The 20,410-nt window shown below is 36.3% G+C and overlaps 1 protein-coding gene across 8 annotated transcripts in view; it reads right to left on the bottom strand.

The window, feature by feature from the left end:
• PKHD1 (PKHD1 ciliary IPT domain containing fibrocystin/polyductin) overlaps positions 1-20,410 on the bottom strand; it is a 429,303-nt gene that overhangs the window by 220,578 nt on the left and 188,315 nt on the right. For 7 of the 8 annotated variants that reach the window (XM_074333066.2, XM_088795661.1, XM_088795663.1 and 4 more), the window contains 5 exons: positions 16,020-16,132; positions 14,622-14,727; positions 10,660-10,794; positions 4,328-4,463; positions 1,839-2,085 (listed from right to left, as the gene is read on the bottom strand). In XM_074333066.2, the coding sequence (XP_074189167.2) occupies positions 1,839-2,085; positions 4,328-4,463; positions 10,660-10,794; positions 14,622-14,727; positions 16,020-16,132 (737 nt within the window). The remainder of the gene's footprint in view (positions 1-1,838; positions 2,086-4,327; positions 4,464-10,659; positions 10,795-14,621; positions 14,728-16,019; positions 16,133-20,410) is intronic. The other variant, XM_088795660.1, reaches the window with a different exon arrangement.

The raw sequence follows: 20,410 nt of genomic DNA, 5'->3' as shown, positions 1-20,410 counted from the left end.
CCATGTTTAACGATCTCCCAGGTGAGGCTGGTGCACTTTCACTCGCAAGTCCCTAGAGTCCATCTAATCCAATTATCTTATCCTAGAGGTGAAGACTCTAGGACCTAGAGACTTATAATTGGGAGGATGCTGGGACTTCCCTGGGGCTAATTCCAGGTAGTTGGTCGTTGGTCCACAGACTTGTGGGTCAACCTGAAAATTTTTAAATAGAAGCATAAAGAGTTGGGTGACCAACCATTCTGGTTTTCTCAAGACTGAAAGGGTTTTGGGGACATGAGATTTTGTATTTTATAACCAGGAAAATTCCAGACAAACTAAGATGTGTTTTTCACCCTAGTAAGAGACTTTTGAATCTACTTAGAATATCATTTCAGGATTATTATCTTTTGACCTTGTCAGTCTGTTTCTGGGATCATGACCTGCTGCTAGGTAAGCACCTAAGTACCCCGCTCTAAATATCTCCAAGAACAGATGCTCAGACAAGATTACATCTGCAGAGCCTTCTAACACCACCGCTAAGTGCCACTCTAAGAGACAGTCTCCCAGTAGGTTTCAAAGTAAGGCATAAAAAAGGGGTATAAAGAACACAGAGAAATACATATCATACAAGCACTTAATGTTCTTTTTAACTACACAAATGTATTTTAATTTTCCTTATTTGAAAAAAATGCATATAAGAAATAAATCACTAACTTTTATAAATCTCAAAACACTCATTAAAAACACCTTTTGTAAAAATCCACTAAAACAATAATAATAATTAGGATGCGTCTGTGAGAATTAAAAAAAACAAGTCATTCTCTATACAATCAAAACGATTAAAAATGAAACTATATCCCTCCACATTGCTATTTTACTAACTGGAATTGGGGCCGTTAACATTAGATAGAATAATAAACAGTCTGGCAAGCAAAAGCAAAAAAAATTTCAAACTAATCGGTACTAGCAGTATATCTCAAAGGCTTTTAAAACAGAATGTCAAGATACTGATTCCATGTGCATTGAAAAGTGGAGACTTAGTGCAATCCTGACTACGTTCTCTCCCTCTCTGGAGTTTACTGGATTAAAAAGGCCGCAAACATGGGCTGCTGAATAACTTGACTTAGTATTCATGCAGTCAGGACACTTAAAACAAAGGACGAAAAGAAGTGTGGCTAAATATATACAATGCATCTGAAATAGGTAAAAGAACCCTAGACACTCAGCAATCATTACCTGGGAATTAAAGAGGGCAGAAGCAATCCTATTATGCATTATAAACAGCCCAGCTGCTGACTTAATGGAAGTTTGACTAGCATAACCAAGGAATCCTTGCTCCAATATTAATAGGAAATGTATTGTATGAATCCAATAGTTCATGAAATTAACAAGGAAAATGAACTGGAGTGAAGCAACATTGCAAGTAATAGGAAGACATCAGCAGTTGTTTCCCTGGAGCATATCGAACACTTAAAAAGAGCTTGGGGACAGGACATGTATATAAATGAGAATGGACATTGTTGGAATTTTTAAATAATACTTTTAATTTAAATACATTTCAAATTCTCTGTTGGTTGCAAGTCTTTTCAAGAGGAAGCTATTAGCTCAAAATTTCAATAAGAGGTTATGGACTAGGAGTTTGGTCCAGTGACACAGAAAGTCAGCTGCCATTTGAATCAGCTGAAAACTACCATAAACTTATGGTTTGATAGCTGTCAAAATGATTCTCACATCACTTTTATAGAACTAAATACTTCAAATAGAATCTAGAAAACAATTTCACTTTTATAAACCTCAACAGCCTGAATGACATATGCATACTCATTGGCAAACGGAAAAGTAGAGTTAACTCAACTTACAATCCAATAGACATACGATGAAAGAGAACATCTTCCCCACAAACACTGCCCGGGACCATCTGACTGAAGCTGGCATTGACCAAACAAGAATCTGAGAGTGTCTGCATAGAAGCAACAATGTGACTTCCATTTTTCCCAGACAGAGACCCATCCAAGTCTTCCACGATTGCTGCATGAGGAAATGGAAATGCTACTAAGTTGGGGGAGTTTGTAAACTTCAACTGGTTGGTCTTCACAGTAAATCCACCTATAAAATGGAAGACCAAAAGACTGTTACACATGATACAAAAGACTATTGTTAAAAATGGCAGCTGAAATCACTGAGATGTTTTCAGTACTTCAAATTGCATATTTATACAGTTTTACAATTCACTCATTTTTTTGTTCAAGAAAAAAAACCATGAATGTCTACTGTGTGCCTGGCTCTGTGGTATGTGCTAGAGATACAGTGGTGCTGCCTTCATGCAGCCTGTATTCCAGGGCAGTGATTCTCAACCAGGGCTTGGTTTGCCCTCCAGGGGACATTTGGCACTATTTGGAATCATTTTTGACTGTCACAACTGGGTGGATGGCAGTGCTATTGGCATCTGGTGGGTAGAGGTAGGGATGCTGATAAACATCCTCCACATAAAAGACAGTCTCCACAACAAAAAATTATCCATCCCAAAATACCAACAATGCCAACCACGAGAAACCGTGGTCAAGTTGGCCATAAACACAGCACACTAATTTATTAATTACTAAACACTGAAGGTGTTATGGCTTAGTCTTTCAATGTGTCTGCTCCAAGTCTTCTGTGGTAACCCCACCTCTTATGAAGTTTATACCTTAAACATTTACCCTCATAAGCAACATTCAATCATGTGGGCAAACAGAAACACACGTTGTAAGTGTTAGCTCTAGGGCTACACTTCTTTGCAGTCTTCCCTCACAACACCATCATGTGATGCACCGGTCCTGCTGCTAGTCCAGTTGCCCAGGAAGAAACTATGGCATGGTCTTCTAATTCGCACACCAATGTCATTAAAATTTAAAAATTGAGTACACATCGCTCAGTACATATACTACTATACTTCTACACTATGTACTTTATAAAAAAAAAGGACACAAAAAAAGAATGAGATACAGATAGCAGCCCTGATTGCGTTCTGCAGCCCAGTAAAGTCCATTCAGTGAATTCAGCTATGCATTCACGACTCCATGATTAACCTCTAATAACTTCTGTAGTTCATCTAATACCACAACCACTGAAGCTCAATAATTCAGGCCTATTGGAATTTCAGTTTCTTGCATATGCTGCTCCTAATACATAGAAGAGTTTCCCTACACATTCTCCCTTGCAAATTTCTATTCACCTTTCAGAGCCCTGCTCAAGTGTCACCTCTATGGAATCTTACCTGTCCTCCTTTCTTGCTCCTTTCACTGACTCTTTTTGTTCAGTTTTCTAGAATTATATTCATCACACTCTAGTACAGTGACTGGATTAAATGTTTAATTTTATGCCTAGATCAAGAACTCCTGGAAGACAAGAACTATATGTTTTTCATCTTTGTATTCCCCATTTCCTTAAACAGACCCTGGAATATACAGTTTTCAAACAAATGAACAATATGATACAGCCAAGATTATCTGGTGAGAAGGGATTAGAGCTTTTTTCAGTTCTTATGAATGATATGAAACAGTGACTCTATTAAAGAACTGAGGAATTGTGATTTGAAGTGAATCAGTATATAGGTATTTTTTTATTCCTTTATTATTATTTCTACAATTTTAACAACAGTCTTTGGCTCTGCCTATATAGAAAAAAAAAGTAAAATAGAGACTTGCTGATTATTCATTTAATTAAAAAAAACAAACAATTATCTAAATTGGTGATTCAAACCACAAGAGCATATTTACTTGAATTACTTGGTGTGGCTGTTTACAATGATCAAATCAACTAGATTGCTCTCCACTTCTTTTCACCTTGGCCCTTGAGTCTTCCGAGGTATTACTCACCACCTCTGAGATGTGGTTAAGAAGTTAACAAAAATGCCTATGTTTTTTTGTGTGTGTACATACAAGCCTTGGGCTGTTGAAAACAAAGTACTAAATTCTGGCTCTTTCAGGAAAGATTGCATGTATGTTAGTTTATATTCCTATGTGTATCCATCCAACTCCATTCATTAATTTAATCAGTGAACCTATTAGGCACCAGCCTACTGGGTACTAATGATAAAACTGTGAGCAGGAGAGACATGTTCAGAGTCCGGCAGAGACATGGAAGCATAGCGATAGTATGACAGAAAAGAATGGGGAGCTGCAGGAGCCACTTAGAGGGCACCTGGCCTCCTCTAGGATTTCTTTAAGGTGACTTGAGCAGCAGTTTCTACTGATGCAATCTTGTAACGGAAAGAAACAATGAATTACAAAGGCTTCGCCACTATTTATCATATTTACTTGAGTGCTAGTCTTCTTTACTGTCTATCTTATTTATTCAATCAACTTACCCTGTCCTCGGGAGCAGCCTGAACAGGTACTGATGGACACACAGTCAGTGAGATCAAAATTAACAAAGGTTGTGTTAGATACTATCAGTTCCCATCTTTTGGGCGTTTTGATCCCAGCTGACATACACAGGCTTTCCTGTGATTTAGAAGGGCAAAACAAAAAAAGATAAGAAAAATAAGAGAACTGACCACATGAAATAGAATTTCTAATACACAAATAAAAACAATTAAGAGCATAAAAAGACAAGCTACAGACTGGGAGAAAATATTTGCAAATCATATACATGATAAAGGATCATGATAATATACACTACACGCATATTAGAATGATTAAATAAAAAAATTGTGATGATACCAAACGATGAGGATAAGGAACAACTGAAACCCTTATACATTGCTGATGGGAATGCAAAATGGTACAGCCACTGTGGAAAATACTTCGGCAGTTTCTTATAAAGTTAAACGCACTCTTATCATATGACCTAGTAACTCAACTCCTAGGTGTTTACCTTAGAGAAATGAAAATTTATGTTCATACAAAAACCTTACACAAATGGTTATAACAGTTCCATCTGTAATCACCAAACCTGGAAACAACTTAAATGTCTTTCACAAATGAGTGGATAAACCAACTGTGGTATATCCTTATACAACCCAACAATAATAAGGAATAAAATATTGTTTCTTGCAACAAGTTAAATGAGCCCCTAAGGCATTTGGGAGTGAAAGAAGCCAGTCTCAAAAGGTTACACATTATCCATTTACACAATTGTCGACTGCTGAAAAGACAAAACTAGCTCACAGAGAATAGATGAGTGATTCCCGAAGGTTAGTTGTGAGAGGAAGAGGTGGCTACAAAGACAAAGCCTGAGGGAGTTTTGGGAGGTTGATGAAACTGTTCTATACCTTGATTGGGGTGGTAGTGGTTACACAAGTCTATAACTGTTAAAAATCAGAGAACTATAATCAAAAAAGTCAGATTTACCATATGTTAATATAAAAATAGAAATTAAAAAGGCTAAAAAGAAACCAAAACTGCTTCCAGGGTTTACTACAAAATCTCTTCAATAAATTCCATCTAATCAAATCATTAGTGCTATACTGTCCCACTGTTAAAAATAATTGTGCATCTGAGGACCACCAGAAATCTGTCAGAGGCTTCCAACATGAAAGATGGTGAAAAAAAGAAACAAACAGAAGAAACCCAATGGAAACAAAACCACTGTAGGAATCAGAAGAAAATTCATACACTATCATTAATAACCTCAGAGAAGTTAAGTATATTATATCCATGAAGTAAGAAGCCTAAAAGGGATTTTTCAGAAAGGAGAACAGAAACAGAAGAGCAAAAATAATTAGTTCAATAGAAAAAAAAATTTAGGAAATATCCTAGAAAGTAGAATAAAAAGATAGTTGGAAAATCAGAGAGAAAATTACGAAGATTAGAAAAGCAATTCATGAGATCCAATATCCAAATGATAGTTTCAAAGAAAAAGAAAAACAGAGAGGACAATTATAGAATTATCAAAGAAATAAGACTGAAAGGTTCTATCCAGTGCATAACATAGTGGTTAGAACAAAAAGCCACACAATGTAAATCATATCAAAAAATACCAGGGACAAGGACAAGATCCTAAAAACTTCAAAAAAGGAAAAACTAAAAGGTTACATAGAAAACCTAGAACCAGAGTACCTTAATACTATTCAACCTCAAGACTAGAAGCTAGAAGAAAATGAAGCATTGCCTTCAAAATGTGAAGGTAAAATTAACTTCAACCTGGTATTTTATAACCAACAATCTACTAATAAGGAGGTATCCATTTGTAGCTCAAAACCTTCACCTTCCAAAGACACTCACTTTGGTAAGAAACTTACCATAGGCTACATTCTAATACATGAGGAATTAAATCAGAAAGGCGGAAGATGTGGGAATCAGAAGCCAGAGTTCCAATACTAGGGAGACATGGAGGATGTTGGTCAAAAGAAATTCCAGGATGCAGCTGTAAAACCCCTCTCCTACACTGCAGGTGAAGTATAAACACTTGGGATTGTTTGACATTATCCACTAAAGCTGAAGGGATAAAATCTGACCCAGCAATTTTATAATTTGGCATATATTCAAAAGAAACAAATGCACATGAACACCAAGAAAACTATAGAAAAATATTTGTAATATCATGCTTTGCAATAATCCAAAATTGCAAAGAATCAAATGTCTATCAATAGCAACATAGCTTTAAAAAAATTGTGGTACAATCATCATAAAGCTGAATACTATATAGCAAATGGAAGACTAAATTATTGCAAGATAAAAAACGAAAAATGGATGAATGTCACAGACATAATGTTGTACCAAAGAAGCCAGAAACAAAAGAGTTACATGCTCAATGATTCCATTTATACTAAGTTCAAAAACAGATTTGAAATCAGTCTATGCCTATAGAAGTCTAAATAATGATTCCCCTTTGGCTGGGCGGCTACGAGTTGGGTTAAATTGGAAGAGACATGAAGGAGCTCCAGAGAAACTGGTAATATTGCATTTCTTGATCCGGGTGCTTTGTACATGATTTTTGCTTTAAAAAATATCCATTGAGCTCTTCACTTGTGATTTGTGCACTTTTCTCCATAAATATTATATTTCCATAAAATATTTATTTTAAAAAGTGGAACAAATACTAGAGAAAAGTAACATACAAGATGGGAGGATGAAGAAAGAAGTTAAAGGAGTTTAAGATCTTTGAATTCCTCAGGTAAAGTTTAAGAGCGCCGATGCAATTAAGACTTTGAGACAACCAGGCGTGTTAAAAATTTAAGTTCAATAACTAAAATAGTCATACAGAATAAATAACTTTCAAACGAGTAAGTGTAATAAAAAAAAAGATACTGTTCAATGGCAAGACAAATCAAGTTCAGAAAGTAGAAAAAAAAGAAATAAAGAAAACTGATTGCAAACTGAAAGCATAAAATGAGATGGTAGAAATAAATGCAAATATATGGGAGACATCAGCTTTTGGATGCTAATTGAAACCACTAGAGAAAATGAGATTTCTCCCAGGGAGAGCATGTATATTGAGAAGAGAAGGGGCCCTACAACAGAATTTAGAAAAACAAAAAGATGAAAGGTCTGAATTGAGGAAGACAAATCCACCAGTGAAAATGGGAAGGAAACCCTAGAGAAATAGGAAAAATGAAGCAACCCCAAGAGCATCTGTCTGAATAAGATATTTTTAAAGGTAGTATTATTTGTTCAAATTAATCACAACAACAACGAAAAGGCAACCATCTTACAGATACTTTCAAAAGTGGGGTGACTGTAATTTATATCCAAATCAGGACATTTTTGAGGTGTGAAAGGGGATGCTAGTTAGATAGAATGCTAGGACAACAGGTATAAACAAACTACAGAACCAAACTAGAATGTACAGTATACTCATATTTCTTGTATGTGAAAGCTATCCTCACTGGAAATTATTCTCCCCATCTCAGTATAAAGGTAATGTTGGTTGCGAGAGTACCAACATATACACAAATATGTTTAAAGGAAAAAAATCCTTTCTAATCATAACAAGTTCTTCCAGAAACTAATGCTTGTTTTATGATATGATTCACCAATCATATGTGAGTGGAAGGTCTAACAATGTGTACGCAAAATTATCCGAAAATCTTAATTCCTAAAGGAATGGCAGACAACAAAGATAGAGACTAAAATCGAAGTTCCACAACCACAGGAGTCAGGTATCCTTTTTCTTTTTTTAACAATTTACATACCTTCATATGTCAATAAAGTGGTTCCCAAGTAAATCTAAGCAATACTGTGTAAGATAAAGATTCAGAGATACTTTACTTGTTGTTTGATTTGTTGTTGTTTTTAACCCTAGGACTCTGCAGAGCCTTTAATAGGTTAATACGTAATCTAAATTTCCAAAGATAGGAGATATACTAAACAGCACATCCTAAATGATATCAACCTAATAATCTTCCTTTTCCGAAACCCTCTCTCGGAGTAGCCTTCCATGGAAAACCTTCAGGGAATACTGGAGTAGGGACTAATAAATGCTCATTGCCAAAGTCTTTTCCATGAGTAATTGGAAATATTTGACCAGTAGTGGGAGGACATCCAAGTGGTCCCAGCTCCACACTATGAAGCAAGGATCTTGGGCTACCATTTGCTCCAAAGCCTCCATTTCTTTACCCGTAAACTCGGGAGTTCTAACGAGATCAACTCTTAGGTAGCATTCAGCTCTAAAATGGCATAGTTTTATGATTTGGATGTCTGACCAGGATCTAGGTCTCTCCTAGAACAGACTGATCTTTTTCATCCAGGAACTTCTGTCATGCACTTTCTTGTTAAGAGACTAAAAGGCCCTAAGCTGCATTGCATTCCTGGTGAATCATACCCCGGGGTGTGATTATTTTTTATTATCTCATGATAAGCACCCTTTGGTCAAAATTTATATCTTAATTTATGTCACTCTCCCATTAATTATGATGTCTATTTAGCACCAATTAAGATGTTGTGACATTAATTTACCAGGACAGCTATTCAGCTTGATGAGAATTTTGTTTTTAGCATCTTTCCTAAGGTTATTTTGGAGAAATTTAAGGGCCTTTGATCCACCAGTATCACAGAATCTAAATCTGGGTCCCACCCTCTCTTGAAATCTATGCAATCTAAAAATAAGAATCACCTCTCAAGGTGGTAATCCTTTCAGAGAAAAGGAAAAACTGGCAGCTATTTTGCTCCTGAAAAGGATGCTTCAAGAGATTTAACTAAGTAAGTTTGTGAATTAAACATAGAAAAATGTAGCTTAGTAAAAAAATTACTTTTTTAAATCTTAATGCTAATACATATAGCTATGAAATACTCTCCAAGGGAAGTACAAAAGTCAATAATTATCACTTAAATTTCAATTGGCCAAGCATTCAGGAACAAATTAAAGAGAATGCTCTTTCCTTGGTTCTCATCTATGAGTATTATGAGTGTTATGACAATGTGATACTATGAGTATTATGATAATATGATACTAATACTCATGTACATCTTTCAAAAACAAGAACTGAGGGGACCCATTATAGGTCTGAAGCCTACTGAGATCAATGGCAGCCATGGACTTCCCTTAAGGAGAACTAATAGTCTCTTCTGGGAAATCCTCTTTGCCTCATCTGCATCAAGGTCACTGGCCTTGGGGTGGCAGAGAAGTCATCTGCCGTTTGATGCTTATCGTTCTGAAACCCAATGTTAAAAAAAAGAAACAGGCCACAATGGAATCACCTTTGCTAAACCATGTACCAAACAAAAACTCCATAACTAAACTAATTGCAATATCAGCCTCTCCCAGGAATAGAGTTTTAAACCAATAAGTCTGAAATGTCCTAATCAATACTAGTGAGATAATCTTCATGATAAAACCCCTGCCATGCCCTTCCCTCCCAAGCAATGTGACCTGGCTTAAAAGCAATCTTTTCCTTTCTTTTGCTAATAACTCCCTTGCCACATCTTTTGCCTACAAAAACTTCTCATTTTAGGGGCAGCAAGTTGGCTCAGTTGGTTAGAGTGCAGTGCTCAGAACTCACAGATCACTGCTTTGATTCCCACATGGGCCAGTGAGTTGCGCCCTCCACAACTAGATTGAAAATGACTTGACTTGGATCTGATGGGTCCTGGAAATACACACTGTTCCCCAATATTCCCCAATAAAAATTTTAAAAAAAAAAGAACTTTTCATTTCGTACAATTCTTGAATTGCTTAATAAAGCCAATAAGCTCTTCAAATTTACTTGGTTGAATTTTGTTCCTTAACACTACAATTATGAAAGTATTAGGAAATCACATAAGAAACTATAATATACTATAGCAAACAATGTAAATTTATATGACCTATTTTTGGGGAGAGGTCTCCTGACATAGAGCAAGGACTCTATGAACAGAATGTTGATGTAGAAACTTGGCAAACCATAAGGCAGAGAGACAATACGGAATCATATTCTTCTATAATCCTTGTGAACTTAGAGTAAGTTAACCTAAAGTTATTAAGCATATTATTGAATTGGTATGAATAATAATGCTAAATTACAACCAAATAAGAATTCTGCAAACTACTCATGATTTTTATGTTTTGTATCAACTCATAGTAAAAACTCATAGGTATATTTGATTTTTATTATAAATATCACCGCTGTTACAAATAAAAGGCCCCTCCAACTTTTACCAATTCAATGTAAGATTCACTTAAAAATGCTATTAAAATTATATATCCTGGATCACCAAGGAGCCCAATACATACGATTCTATTTTGATGGACAGCTTAAAACAACTACATTAAGGTACTTACCTTGTGAGCAAAATGACCAAGTAATAAGCTGTCAGTAACTGAAGTATTTGCATCACTTTCCAAGATGTCAATTCCAAAATCTCTGCATGAATAAACTTGGAAGCTTTTTAGATGAAGATTGCTACTCCTAAAAATCTATATTTAAAAAAAACACACAAAAAACAGCATATGTTATGGCAAAGGTCTGAGGCTTGGTTTTCTTGAAGACTTCCCATAGCTTCTTTAATTATTAAGTATAAATAAACATGCTGCACCATATTTAAGCAGCTTTTGCCCATCAATACCTGCAGACATCCCAAAGTTGCCCTGAGGTCAGCACTAACTAGTCCCCTCTGGTAACGTCCTATCTGTACTTTTCATTTCTCCTCAGTAATAACTGACACGTTAAAAAGGTCAATGTGAATCTTTCACATATCTAAAACAAACCTGTCGGTGTCAAATCACACAAAATTAATAGAGAAAAACAGAGCATCCAAGAACTCTAGTACTTAACATTTTCCTCAGTGTAGTATGTACTACTAGTGTCAGAAAATTGCAAGTATGAAATAAGTAATTCAGGATGACTATAGACTCAAAATATGTTATGTGCACAGATATTTATCACAACTGGGGTTACTGGGCCCAATCAGGGATAAAACATTAAAAAAATATGTTTGATAGTGTTTAAAGAATCCTTGTAGTTTGGGGGACAGAACCCTTCTTTTTTACCTAGCACTGATATTAACTATGTGATCTTGGGCAAGACATCTAACTTCTCTTCGACCTCAGTTCAACCATCTGTAAAATCAGGGTGGAAATCAGGACTAGAAATTACTCAACAGTCATCCCTTTACTCATTAAATAGGGTCATGGCTTCATTCGTATCTTAAGGCGGAAGTGTCCTATTAATTAAGGCCAAGGTAGCCATGATTTACCATAGTACCATGCTTCTACCTGTGGATCAGTCTTTGTGCTTGAATTTTCAAGAATTAAGTAGCTTGCATCTCCCACTTTGTATGCACCAATAACTTTTATACAATGATAGCTCTTTGGAGACTTAAAGGTTTATTTAAACAAAATAGGTATGATCTGAACTGATAACTTGACGACAGTTGTTACCCAATTACAGGCATCTCAAGTTCTGGAAAATATGCTCATATTCAAAAACAGCTAACGCCTAGCACTAACTAGAAAACCTGGTAATTTTTAAAGGAAACCAACACACAAAAGCAAAAAGCCCCTATTTGTGGTGTAAATACAGTTTTTATGATGTGCTCTCACCTCCCTCTTCTAAAAGAATCACTCTACGTTTATGAGACATGGTGAGGGGAGCGTATTTTTCTCAACTTTTATTGACATACGTACAGAAGGGTTAGATTGCTTGAGTTGGAATCCAACAATTCTTAGCTGTATGACCTTAGCAAGTATTTTATCCCCAACCCAGAGTTTTCTTATCTAGGGAGAAGAATAATGATGTCCGTCCACCAAAGGTTATTAAGATGATTGAAAAAATATCCAAAAATACTAGCTACCAATATCATCAAATAGGTATAAATTTATGCTTACTCACAATAGAAATTTTACCTAATGGAATGTTTTGTTGGAGTAACTATATGCATGACTCTTACGTCTAATGACCAAAATACAATCAGATATATCTAATAATGAAATTTATGAAATTTAAGCTTATGAAATTTAAACGTAATGTATTTTGATGATGCAGAAGGTACTTCTCAATGTTACACTTTCCAGAGACATTATTATCAGCATTGCTCTATTACCAGACAATCCTGTTTACTAACAATAATAATGGCAGCTGTTATTATATACCCAAGAAGATCCACATACTCTTTTAGGCACTTTACATGCAGACACTTATTTAACTATCGAAACAAACTTATCCTGTAGGTACTATTAGTATTTCCATTTTATGAATGAGATAGGGAAAACTAGGGGATATGCCTAAGGTGACACAGATAGGAATTGTGAACATAGGAATTGTGAATGTAGCTAACCTATAATATTATATTACCAGTAGTTACACATGTACACCATAGTTATACCCGAAGAAGTGATCATCACGATAAGTCCATCAACCATCTTACACTGTACCATGTATCACAATATCACTGACTATATTCCCTATGCTGTACATTATATTCCTATGACTTATTTGTTTTTATAACTAGAAATTTGAACCTCTTATTAACCTTGAACTTTTCTCCCCTTTTAAATTGTTCAATTGCAGTTGACATTCAATATTATTTTATATTAATTTCAGGTGTACAGCATAGTGGTTAGACATTTATATAATTTAGGAAGTGATCCCCCTGACTACTCTAGTACCCACCTGACACTATACACAGTTATGACCATATTATTGACTATACTCTTTATGCTTTACTTTATGTCCCCATGACTATTTTGTAACTATCAATTTGTATTTCTTAATTCCTTCATCTTTTTCACCCTGCCCACAAATGGTCTTGACATCCTCGTCAAAAATCAGTTAACAATAGATGTATGGGTTTATTTCTGGACTCATTTCTATTCCATTGATCTATATTTCTAGCTTTGTCCCCATACCACTCTACCTTTCTTATTGCCTGATAGTAAGTTTTTCTTACTATCTTCTTTTTCAGGATTGTGTTTAGAGAAGTTACATTTTAAATTCCCTACTATCATATTAATTACTCTCCTTTACTCTCCTCATAAAAGTGAAGTTCCAAAAGCAGTGTCATAACTTGGAGTTCTTAATTGATTAAAAGAAGTTCAATCTTTAAGTATATATATATATTTTTTTTCTTCCATGGATTTAGCATTTCTGGTTGCAAAACTTGAGAAAACTGACTTTAATGATTGTCTGATAACGTTTTTGTTTTATTAGTTTATTTCCTCTAGAACAAAGTTATTTAAAAGGATGGAGACAGAGTTTAAGCCTTTGCAAAGCATGAACTGCTTCTCTAGATAGAGGGCATGCAACAAATGTTTCTACTGAATTGAAACCCCTATGTTCATAGTACTTATGGGAAACCTAGTATTTTATAAAATTAAATGAAAACAAAATATTAAATACAATTGGGATTCTTCATGTTAGCAACGCTAATTATATGTTTTTCGGCTTTCCCCATCCATAATTATCTTCCTCTTATTGGCTATATCAAATAAATGTCTGACTTTCTTATTGTGACTTAATTTTATGTTTTTATTCTGTTTTCTGAATGCCCTATAAACATATTTCTTCATCTATGTATCTTAGGCTCCAGATTGCTAAGTGGCAGAGACCAAGTATGTGTAATTTTCTCTGTGTAGCACCAAATAATGACCCTGGATAATTTTCATATGTTGCTATTAACATGCAAAGCTTCCCTGTAACAAATCATTGTGATAATGAAAAGTAAATGATGGATGTGAACTTTCTTCCCTTTTGAGTAAAATAGAAGAAAATTTTGTTCATTATAAAGGTAACAATGGCACCTTGAGCTGGAATTTTTGTGTTCCAATGATGAATAGCACTTTTTCTTAAGATTGAAGCATGTGCTATTCAAGATATTAGGGTATCAAATGCATAACATTTGGAGTCTGAATTCTACACCTGGTTGTGCCACTAACTAACTGTGTAACCTTTAACAAACCCCTTTGTTTTCTGAGCTTTAATTTCTTATCTCTCAAGAGGAATGGACAACTTCTATGACCCCTACTGGCTGTAAATCTGTATAATTCAGTTATTCTCTGTAAGAGTTGCTAAAAAGTCACCATAAAGGAAATGAACTTAACCCTGGACGACTAACCAGGAATTTGTTCATTCAACAACTATCCCATAGAGACCTATGATGCTGTTGTCTCCTTAAACCTGTGTTGATATTGCAATGCTCCCCTCGGTGGCAAATAATCTCCCTTTAAACGGAGGTGTGTAGTAAATCACCATGAAGAAACAAATGACAGCTGTAATAAAAAAACCAAAAAAAAATAAAGAAACGTACCTGGGCACCACCTGCACTTCCCCAAACCACGAAGTCTTGGAACAGGGTGGGGCCTCTGTCATTATCCCACGGTGGCTGAAATTTAGGGTATACAAAGAGACCACACCTAGAAAGTGAAACAAACAGTGAAACTTAGCCAATTTCTATGTTTCAAAGTCCCACTTTTTTCTCACTGGAAAATATAAAGGTAAAGATAATGAATAAGGGAGAGTGAAAATGAGACCTGTGAGCCTTTTTTATGACCGTCCCTGCCCATTCCTTAGCCTTTCCTCTGTTACCCTCTGTGACCTGCCACTGGATCTCAACCAGGTACAGATTGCCACCATCCCGTTATTCCCTATCAGCCCATCTCTAGGTTCACCCCTGTCCTGGGAGTCTGAACCTCTTCCCCTGCCCTTCAGAACATGATCCCTGCTATTCTATCAGTCCTCTTCTAGCTTTACCCCTTTGCTAGGAATGTAGATACCAGCACCTACAATCCCTCTATCTTCTGTTCTCCCTGAAATGCCCTACCATTGTGGTATTCTGGATATCTTCTCCCTCACATCCCAGGGCTGCTGAAAACTGCTAGATAAAAGCTTCATAATCTTCATGATAATGTCATGACACACGTACTCATCCTAGCTTCAGCTGACACTTCAGCATGGCATAGTAATTGTACTTAATCCTTATTGCAGTCTCCTTATTGTTTTCCATGATAGCAGTATTCTTATACTATTTTTATCATAATTATTTGTAACTGTCAATTATTGAGTTTCTATTATATTCCAGGTATTCTCTTAGGTGCATTACACAAATCATTTCTAATTTTCACATCACACTTTCAATGTAGGTCTATCCCCATTTTACAAAGAAGGGATCTGACTCAAAGAAAAAAAAATTTAGGAGTGAAATCAGCATTTGAATCAGGACATGACTCTGAATCTGAAGTCCACATCTTTCCCATGGTTCCGACCATGTTTCCCAGTCCTTGCTCCTAGCAGACAACCTTATCCTCTACATAACTTTGAACAAGACTTCGAACAGTCCCTTCTCATCTTATAGAGTATACGTCACAGGCAAAGAGCCTCTTCTCCAAAGCTGATTTCCCCAGTCAGCTCCTGAGCCCACACACTCTAGTTTCCCAGTTGCTCCCAATCATTGGAAATTTAATTGCTTTCTCTATTAAATTCTCCTTTGCTCCCAAAAGGTGCATTCTGTCTTGTTTCCCTCACAAGTGACTTCTCTCCGTTTCCCTTTCCTTCGCCACCAAACTTTTGTGATCCAAAATGCTTATACAGATACATCATCAAACATCATATGAATGCCAAAAGTTCGACCCTCTCTGAATGTTGCACAAAAAAAATGTTAAACCATAAGCCTTATAACCAAACTCAAGATGAATTGCCTCAGATTTACCTTGTACAAGAATGTGCAATATTCCGAGTGAAGGAGAGAAGTGGAGCTTGTGATGTTTGGCTGGTTACAAGATGAAAGAAGTAGCCATAACCAGCAGCACATACCATGTTTCCCTATAGAAAATAAGGATAGTTAAATATTAATAATAATAGATATTCCATATACAATAAGGTTGCTGGAAAGACTCTTATATGTGCTCATTCTGCTTTTTCATTTACTTCCCGTCAAGGTATATTGATACTTTCATGGACTCATTTACTCTTCCACCCACCCATCCCCCACACCACCCCAGGAATCAAACTTATTCTTATTCCTCTTCCGCCAGGCAACTCAACTAGACTATAATTTGCCCACCTCAATAACTGGCATCTCATGTTAAAATGTCCTTGTAAACTTCAACAGCGAGAAGCTAACATGCGTCATCTAACCCAAGCTCTCCTCTTTGGTATTTGCCAGAATATACAACGGCAAAGGAATAACTTAAAACCAAGTCTACACAAAGTCTTCTCTCTGATCCTTTCAACAAATCAATGGCTATGGGCTGAAAGCCAGTGATTACATTAGCTATGCCTCAATTCTGAGAAACAGCGGCTGAGTTCAAATACAACTCAAATCTCCTCAATGTGCTTTTGTCTTGATTAGATCATTTTAATCACCTTAATATTTCTTTATAGGATTTACTATCTAAATAATTTAATTTCTTTTATTATCATACTATAAACCTAAACTCTCCACTAGACCATATGAGTTTGGGGCTTTAATTCTGACTGAACTGAACACATGAGATATTCTTTCTAAATTCAATGAAGTAACTATAATATGCTCATCACGATGTAATATACACGTATTTTAAGACAGAATAGAAAACTAACTTCCTAAAGAGTCTAATATTATATATACAGAAGTATTTTGCTTGGCCTACCTAACGTTTACAAAAATTTTTATTTTGTTTCCAACATTTTAAAATCATGAGACTTGATAGAAAAAAATTAGACTTTCAGTTTTTTTTAAAATGCTGAGCCCAAATTTCTGTAGGATAGCTATGGATCAGCTGAAGCTAAAAAGGGGCCTGACTTCTTAGACTATGGATGTATGTTGTCATCGACCCCACCCTTCCTGCTGCACCTACTGATGAGAATGGCCTAGTCCCTGCAGCCACTTGAATTCGCAACTTCTCTCCAGGCAGTAAAGTAAAAGACTTGCTGGCAGCTTTGTATTTTAGTGGGAGAAATGAAAAGCCAATAGATCACCTACTGGACTACTATCTGTGTGCATCTGTCCTCCCTCAGCCTAAGAGGCTCATCCAAGGTCAAGACGTCCAGGTCTACCTAGAGAATAGAAGTCAAGGAGTAGATGCCTTGTCTGCCGAAGGCCTAAACCTGTGCTACAGAGACAAAGGGAGCCCCAGTGGCTTCCACACAGTTCATTCTTGATCACCTGGGGATTCTCCATTGGCCTGGCTGGTGTGAGAAAAAAACTACCAAGTTTCCTCTCTGTGAGTAATTCAGTCTCCCAAGGAGTATGCGTTATGGGACTAAGACAGCTCATTCTGAACACTGCTATCAGAGCACAGAAAGGAGAATGGGGAGCAGGGAGGGTTGTGACACTGTGCAACCCAAAAGGCATTAAATATCTTTCTAAAACACAACACTTTAGTGCCATAAATGGCTCTATACAGGCCTCAGGGGGAATCCTATGCTTTGAGAATCTTGCTAGAACAGTTTCTTAAACTTTAATGTGTACCCAGGGTAGAGTTGCCAGCTTTAGCAAGACAAACAACAACAACAAACACAACAAAAAAGTACAACAACAAAAAAACAGGTACCCAGTCAAATTTAAATCTCACACTTAATAAAAAAACAAACACTAATCTCTTTTTAGTATGTTCCAAATATTGAATGGATATATTTGTTTTAAATACTTAGTAGCTGTATATCTGAAATTCAAATTTAGCCAAGTATGCTGGGTTTTGTCTGGCAACCCTAACCTGGGGTATGTAAAATACAGATTTCTAAGCCCCGCCAGATATTCTGATTTAGTGGGTGTTGGGATGAGGTGAAGGGATAGGGAACAGAATTCTATACTCTTGAGAGCACCACTGGTGGTTGTAATGCAGGTGATGTTTCGACCCCTTTTTGAGAACTTCTTCTCTAGAGATGACTGAGATATTAATACTGTCTAGTTATCAAGAGTCTTAGGAGATGATAAAAAAGGAGGGAGACACTGGGAAGAATTCAATTTCTGGCAATTTTGTCATGAGCTACTTTGGGAACCCAGTATGAATGGAAGCCACTGTTGAAATCTAAAGAAGGATAGACCTAGATAATCAGGGTGGGAATGTGTTACCAGATCCCAATAAAAAGATTGTCCAATCACTGCACTGTACACCTGAAGCTGAACAATAATGAATGTCAACTACAATTTTATATATATATATATGGTTACAAGAAGCTGAGTACAGCATTAGGAATAGAGACAGTGGAAATGTAATGGCTGTGTGCGATGTCAGAGGGGTAGTAGATGGGAGGAAGGGGGTTAACACTGTGTGAGTGATATAAATGATAAATGTCTACCTATTACATTGTTTTATATACCTGAAACTAATAAAAAAATTAAAATATAAATAAATAAATAAATAAATAAAATAAAATTGCTAAAAAAAAGATTGTCCACCTCAGTGTAAGTTATACTTTATGTTGATTTTTTCTTTTTCTTAGACGTATTTATCTTTTTTGAAGTTATGACCAACTATAATGATAATACTCACAGTAAAGCATTATAGAGAAGCTGCTACCATTCAGATACAAATTTCAGTGTCTCATTTATTTTTACAATGATTCTGAATTCTTATTACTATTGAATTATTATTATTATTATTATTTCACAGAGAAATTGAAGCTTGGAGATATTAAGTAACTTTCCCAAAGTCAGAGAGTTAGTAATTGTCAGAGCCAACTCCATTCATGTCCAAGCCTGAAAGTGTCAGCGATCATAGTCTAGGACAGAGAAATGAAGGTCAGACCCAGAACCATAATGCCAAACAATAGGGTGCAAGTGAAGAAATGTAAACAGTAGGGAGCAATGGAAAGTCACATCATCAGGTGAAGGGCAGAAGAGGAGAGCTTGCTGTGGCCTCCCCAACAATGCACAAAACACTGAACAACACTCTGCAGAACTCAATGTATCATGGGCATTCAAGCAAGATAATTTCAGAGACAAATTAACTGTCCAAGTAAGCCCGTTCTTTGAGGTGTGCATCTATATAGTTCTAGAAAAAAGTGAGTTAACCCTTCAGGCACCAGATAACCTGGGGGACAAGATAGGCAGTGATAGTGTTTGATATTGCTACATAAATATAGGTTTCCCCAAAATAGGAGAGCTTTTCTGAGGTCAGATTTAACTAAGGAGTTGCTCTCTTCACACCAAAAATCCAAATACAAAATCCCTTCCATCCCCACCACATGGGGGGGGGGGGGGAAGCATGCTCAGTTCAGAGTGCAGAGACATACAGGCAAGAAGGTGGGCCAATTCCCAACAGTAGGTAGGGAAAGACATGACATTTTGAAGAGTATATTTAATAAGGACAGCGGTTCTGAAACTAGCATTATAGGAATTGAAGCTTATGAAGGCTTAGACTTTATGTGAATGAGGACTAGCTACTGATATGAAATGTTGAGCAGAAGAAAAGACTGAGACTGTCTATAATTTTTACTCTATATTATTAAATTGTTATTTAATGAATTTTATTTTATATTTAAATTGTTATTTAATATACGGACATGGTGGCATGGGGCATAGAAAACGGTTAGAATTGAAAGAGTCAGTTCTGACCTACTCAATCACAGAGCTCTTTCTCACAGCCTTTAACAAAACTCAGGTTTTACTACTTTGTGGAAGGAAGAATTGAGAGTGAAAAGTCCAATCATACCCTTTTAGTTATAGCTGTTCTATATTTACCCTTAGGTTGAGTAAACTCATTTCATCCCATCACTTCAATCATTCTAGATTAATATTTTATCGACTTTAATTCCTAAATGAAAGGACTTCAGGTATTATTAAAGGTAGCTCCCTAAACCTGGGTGATCCACTGGCAGTCATAATATTGTAGTACTCCCTACGGAAGGGGACTTTAAAGAGCCTATTCCTCTCTGGTGTGCCACATGTTCCACTAGGAACACACACACACACACACACACACACACACACACACACACACACACAGAACCAAGCAAAGTCAATACGGGATAAAAACTGAATTAGGTTGTTTTAAAACAACCAATACTCAATTCCTACCTCGTGTGAGAGAAGGAACCAATGCCCTAATGTGCCAGTCAGCTTCTGGGAAAGTGGGATTGAGGGCCAGCACTTACCCTGAGGCTGGAAGCCTGGCC

Source organism: Rhinolophus sinicus, chromosome 2, assembly GCF_057876585.1.
Source record: "Rhinolophus sinicus isolate RSI-liver-muscle chromosome 2, RSI-T2T, whole genome shotgun sequence".
NCBI lineage: Eukaryota > Metazoa > Chordata > Mammalia > Chiroptera > Rhinolophidae > Rhinolophus > Rhinolophus sinicus.
This window is presented reverse-complemented; position numbering and strand designations above follow the sequence as displayed.